We start from the raw sequence: 6573 nt of genomic DNA, 5'->3' as shown, positions 1-6573 counted from the left end.
ACATCACATCACATTTCAATTAGCTGAGGCTTTTATCCAAAGTGACAATAAGAGCATCAACCATGAGAGAACAAACCCAGAACAACAAGAATCAAGTACAATTTGCTTCAAGAAAGCCAAACTACAAAGTGCTATATGTAAGTGTTATATAAGTGCTACTAGATATATATAGGTGCTACTAAACAGATATAGAAGTATATATTTTATCTTTTATCCAAGGTGAAGTCTGAAGAGATGTGTCTTTAGTCTGATCATCCAGATGATTTAATGCCTTATTGTCATATCTGATTCAAGGTCAAGTCTTTTAACTGTGTTGAACAACAACCTTTTTCTCTCCAGATTGCACAAGTGAGATCGTTTATTTAAAAAGTTTAAATCATAATCACTGTCAGCTACATGCCAACATTCATTGTTGCCAGTGTTTGGGATTTGTTCTTGTTTTGTTCTTGTTGTCTTCCTCTTCCTCTTAACTGCTGGAACGACTGTGAAACAGAGATCTACAGAAAGCAAATGCCCCAACTACTTGGATACGTATGAGGAGACTTAGATGGCCAAGGCTGAGAAGCCTGCGATCAAAGCTTTAATAACCTGTGAGAGACAAGATGAGACAAACCGTTATTTTTTAAACAATCGACAAACTGAAGGTCAAAACATTTACATACATTTTTATTGAAATATAATCTGGACGAGTGGAATGTCACTCAGTAAAGCTCTGCCACAGTCCCCTTATGAAACCACACTTAAAGGTTCAATGTGTAGAATCTAGTGACATCTAGTGGTGAAGTGTCATGTTGCAGCTGAACACCCCTCACCTCACCCTCCCCTTCCAAACATGAGAGAGAACCTGTGGCAGCTTCCGTCGTCATAGAAACTCAAAAGGTTTAGTTTGTCCAGTCTGGGCTACTGTAAAAAACATGGCTGCCTCCGTAGTGAGGACCTGCTCCTGATGTAAATATAAAGTATTTAAATATAAAGTATGTTCCTATAAAGTATTTAAATATAAACGACCCATTCTAGGGTAAAGAAAAACAACAATTCATACAATTTAGATGAAACACACTAGTGGAAGCATCACTAGGATTATTGTATATTCAATTTCTGCCAATAGATCCTTTCACCTAAATCTTACACACTGGACCTTTAATGGCTGTGAGATGGTTGGTTGAACATTCTGGATTATTATGTATACGACACAGTGAAGGTGACAGATGAACCCAGTGATTAAAGAGTTTGTTCATCTTCCTGTAGTGTTTGAAATATCACAATGGACTCACATCTGCATGTATTCAGTTGCAGGAGATTGTGTTAAATAAATAAATAGAAAGATAAATAGATAAAGGGCTCAATAAAATGAGTTTTAACTACATCTGTTCTGCTGTGATTCCAGTTGAAATGTTTCAGAAGCTTGTTTACTCTATTATAAATCATGTTCTGATTCTTTCTGTTCACATGGCATCTGAGTTTATTATAAACACGATTGTTCATAATGTAAAGATGTGGTTTCCCTGTGGGCTGCAGAAACTGAACTAAACAAACTAAACTTTACCTGATTAAACCTGTTTATAAAACAGATTTACCAACAATAACATTAAATTACTATTACTACTATTTAAAGATGTATCTTCCACATTATTAATCAGTATTTCCTCTGCAATAGTCTTTCAGAATATTTATATTCCTCTCGAGGGTCATTTTAATCGTTTCCACACATTTCACGCTCTATATATTGACTTCAATTTGATTTATTTACATTCATATTATTTTAAAGTAGAGTTATTAGTTAGTAATATCAAGCCTCATTAACATTTTTTTATGTAATAAGGGTTTGATAACGACACCATAGGAATATATATCAGCTGATGTTTTAGCATCAGAAATGTTTTATATCCCCAATATCAGTATCTCCACTACATGCACTTCAGATAACTATTAGGAATCCTGTCTCTTTGATTCTTTTGAGTCATATCAGAGTTGTAGAGAGAGCTTCTCAGTTAGCGGAGCGTTCAAGACCATGACTCACTTTGTGGAGAAAACAGAAAGGAAGACTCGTCTGCTGTCAATCGCCTTTTAAAAAACACAACATCTACCCACTAATTTTGCTGTGGAAGAGTTAACGAGGTTAACGAACCCAACAGTTAGATACACACCTGCAGAGACTCTGCCTTGCCGTATCGCATCTCGATAGCAAAGTGCGCACAGTTGTAAGTGTCAACTGTGTACTCGCTGTCCTCCATCGCACGGGCCTCCTCCACTATGATGGAAGGCTCACGAGCCTCGTATATGTCATCGAGAAGATTGTTGACCTGGTGACGGTGATTGCCGACCACATCGGTGAGCTTCTCACGCTTCACCTTTCCGGTGCTGCTGCTCAGAAGCTCAGACGAGCCAGATGAGTCACCACCTGTGTGTTTTATAGAAAAGACAAACAGGAAGAACAGGGAGGCAAAGAAAGAGGAAAGGAGGAAGGTGCCATCATGAAATACACGTCATGTCCATGTGATATTCTAACGTGAATATAGTTATCACTTCACTCACCGTCTGTAGTGAAATGAACCACTTCATTCTCTCCGATGTAGACGGCCCACTGCTGATAGGGTCCATCACGGAAGATCTTGATCAGGTCTCCTGGTTTTCCTTTAAACTAAAAAGAAACATGAAAATACAAATGGATATTTTTACCTCAAGTATTTTGATTTATTTCCCTTACTAATTTCTCTCTCTCTCTCTCTCTCTCTCTCTCTATTTATATTCCTCTCGAGGGTCATTTTAATCATTTCCACACATTTCACGCTCTATATATTTGCTTTATTTTGATATATTTATATTCAGATTAATTTAAAGTAGAGTTTACAATTAAACAGTATAATATCAAGCCTCATCTACATTTTATGTAATAAGGGTTTGATAACGACACCATAGGAATATATATCAGCTGATGTATTAGTATCATAAATGTTTTATATCCCCAATATCAGTATCTCCACTACATGCACTTCAGATAACTATTAGGAATCCTGTCTCTTTGATTCTTTTGAGTCATATCAGAGTTGTAGAGAGAGCTTCTCAGTTAGCGGAGCGTTCAAGACCATGACTCACTTTGTAGCGAAAACAGAAAGGAAGACTCGTCTACTGTCAATCGCCTTTTAAAAAACATAACATCTACCCACTGATTTTGCTGTGGAAGAGTTAACGCGGTGTATTGGCAATTTTCTGTGAATCAAGCACAAAGTCAAACAGTTGTCTTTCGGTAAATTTAATCCAACATCTGCAGATGGACCCAAAGTACACATCACCTGAATGATATGTACAATGAGCAAAGAACAGGCATGAGAGTTGTGTTCTTATAACCCACTGCCCGCTCCAATTGGCTATCTTATTACCCTCTTTGATGTTTTATTAGGGTGGAGACATTCTCTCTTCATTTCTGGACAAGACCCCTTTGCTCAGAGACACCATCAAGTTCTGGCTTGCAAAGGCCATAGATTTAAAGTCCCTGAATAAACGTGAACCCTAAGTTTATCCCAAAGTTGCCCTTTTAGATAAACAAGTCTGTTGATGCAATCATCACATACGAAATGCAAAATTTCCATTACAGAGGTTAACGAACCCAACAGTTAGATACACACCTGCCGAGACTCTGCCTTGTCGTATCGCATCTCGGTAGCAAAGTGCTCACAGTTGTAAGTGGCAACATTGTACTGTAGCTCGCTGCCCACCATCTCACAGGCCTCCTTCACTATGGTCATAGGCATACGAGCCTTGTACATGTCATCCAGCAGATTGTTGACCTGGTAACGGTGATTGCCGACCACTTTGGCGAGCTTCTCACGCTTCACCTTTCCGGTGCTGCTGCTCGGATTTGCCGACGAGCCAGATGACTGACCACCTGTGTGTTTTATAGAAAAGACAAACAGGAAGAACAGGGAGGCAAAAAAAGAGGAAAGGAGGAAGGTGCCATCATGAAATACACGTCATGTCCATGTGATATTCTAACGTGAATATAGTTATCACTTCACTCACCCTCGTTAACTAAATGAACCACTTCATTCTCTCCGATGTAGACGGCCCAGTGCTGATAGCCCCAACGGAAGATCTCGATCAGGTCTCCTGGTTTTGCTTTAACCTAAAAAGAAACATGAAAATAAAAATATAAATAATAAACTGGACATGTAGTCAATGTAAATGTGCAGTGATCAAAGTGCTCTTCATCGTGGCTTCCTGTTGTATTTGTTTGTGAGCACGAGCACGAGGATCAACCATGGACACAGCCCTGCCACAGGTTGACGCATGAAAGAAACTCCACTAATGTATCAGGACTTGGAGGAAAGTTTACTTGAGTCGTTTTCACATCTAAAAGTCTGAAACCAACATTGTTTCAATTTGATCTGTTTAGATTTGGTTTCACATTGTAATTCATGGAGCGCACTAAACATTTGTCAGAGATACGCATGTCCTGTGGTCATCAGCTTGCATTGACGAGACCACCTTCACTTGACATTGATTAGATTGTAGACAACATGTGTTTCTGACATCCACGTGTTCAGGTGCTGTATTCACCAAGTGGTTTGAATAAAGTGCATGTGAAAAAAGGTCGGGTTTCGTTTGATGGGAGAAAACTAATGAACCCAGTGATTTCATTAGTTTTGTTGGAACTCTGTCATCATTTAGATTTTACTCTCACAAAATGAACGTCCTTGTCGTTCAAGCATTAAATCATCAGAGGTGAAGACAACAAGAAGTTCTGTTGAAGTTGTGAAGAAGTTGAGGCAGCATTAAATCAGAAAGTCCAAACTCTGCAGTTCTAGTTTTCACTCTGCAAACGAACCAAACCACGGTTCAGTTTGACCCTGAACGCCTCTTTTGGTCGGAGGAACCTTTCACACCTGATATTTAAATTCAGACAAAGCTGAAAAGTCAAAGGGTCGTGAACAAACCAGGAAGGTGTGAAAGTGTCTTTAGAAACTAACCTGTTGTGGTTATTGTACAGATAATTTCAAACATGTCTGAAAATGGATATTTTTACCTCCAGTATTTTGATTTATTTCCATTACAAAGACCGATCTTCATGTTTATGTATTTTACTTGTTTCATCACTTTGTGTCACACAAGGACTTTAACTGTCAATAACTCACTTTAGTTAATAGTTAACATTTATTTATTTATTATGTCGACCTTTTGACCTCATTTATATTACATTTCTCTCTCTCTCTCTCTCTCTCTCTCTCTCTCTCTCTCTCTCTCTCTCTCTCTCTCTCCTCCTTTTGTTTCTGAAATGCTCTGATCAGTCTTTATATATCTTCTCCTTTGTTAGATCTGTTTTTGTTTTTGTTCAGGTCCGATTCTGTTCAGTTACATTTGGTTAAAGTTTATAAAACTTAAGTTCTGTTCAGTCGACCCCTTATGGACCAGAACTCTGTATTTTCTTCACTTTTAGTTAAATAAAACCCTTTATTGTTGAAAACCATTCAGAATATTTATATTCCTCTCGAGGGTCATTTTAATCATTTCCACACATTTCACGCTCTATATTTTTGCTTTATTTTGATATATTTATATTCATATTAATTTAAAGTAGAGTTTACAATTAAACAGTATAATATCAAGCCTCCTTTACATTTTTATGTAATAAGGGTTTGATAACGACACCATAGGAATATATATCAGCTGATGTATTAGTATCATAAATGTTTTATATCCCCAATATCAGTATCTCCACTACATGCACTTCAGATAACTATTAGGAATCCTGTCTCTTTGATTCTTTTGAGTCATATCAGAGTTGTAGAGAGAGCTTCTCAGTTAGCGGAGCGTTCAAGACCATGACTCACTTTGTGGAGAAAACAGAAAGGAAGACTCGTCTGCTGTCAATCGCCTTTTAAAAAACACAACATCTACCCACTAATTTTGCTGTGGAAGAGTTAACGAGGTTAACGAACCCAACAGTTAGATACACACCTCGCCGTATCGCATCTCGGTAGCAAAGTGCTCACAGTTGTAAGTGGCAACGTTGTATGATCGCTCGCTGTCCACCATCGCACGTGCCTCCTTCACTATGGTCATAGGCATACGAGCCTTGTACGTGTCATCCAGCAGATTGTTGACTTTGTAACTGTCATTGCCGACCACATCGGCGAACTTCTCAATCTTCACCTTTCCATTGCTGCTCAGAAGCTCCAACGAGCCAGATGACTGACCACCTGTGTGTTTTATAGAAAAGACAAACAGGAAGAACAGGGAGGCAAAGAAAGAGGAAAGGAGGAAGGTGCCATCATGAAATACACGTCATGTCCATGTGATATTCTAACGTGAATATAGTTATCACTTCACTCACCGTCTGTAGTGAAATGAACCACTTCATTCTTTCCGATGTAGACGGCCCAGTGCTGATAGGGTCCATCACGGAAGATCTCGATCAGGTCTCCTTTATTTCCTTTAAACTAAAAAGAAACATGAAAATACAAATATAAATAACAAACTGGACATGTAGTCAATGTAAATGTGCAGTGATCAAAGTGCTCTTCTTCGTGGCTTCCTGTTGTATTTGTTTGTGTGCTCGAGCACGAGGTCATATGA

The 6573-nt window shown here is 38.5% G+C and overlaps 1 protein-coding gene across 1 annotated transcript; it reads right to left on the bottom strand.

The window, feature by feature from the left end:
* Nucleotides 1-6: 6 nt before the first annotated feature.
* Nucleotides 7-6437, bottom strand: LOC124852596 (the record flags this gene model as incomplete). The annotated part of the gene is made up of 7 exons (XM_047341673.1): nt 7-588; nt 2148-2401; nt 2536-2641; nt 3627-3886; nt 4021-4123; nt 5956-6197; nt 6332-6437. Coding segments are annotated over 7 exons (1116 nt in total), but the record flags the coding sequence as incomplete, so codon positions are not given.
* Between the last annotated feature and the right edge of the window lie 136 nt (nt 6438-6573).

Source organism: Hippoglossus stenolepis, chromosome 10, assembly GCF_022539355.2.
Source record: "Hippoglossus stenolepis isolate QCI-W04-F060 chromosome 10, HSTE1.2, whole genome shotgun sequence".
NCBI lineage: Eukaryota > Metazoa > Chordata > Actinopteri > Pleuronectiformes > Pleuronectidae > Hippoglossus > Hippoglossus stenolepis.
Note: the sequence above shows the minus strand (reverse complement) of the source record. Positions and strands in the feature narration are given on the sequence as shown.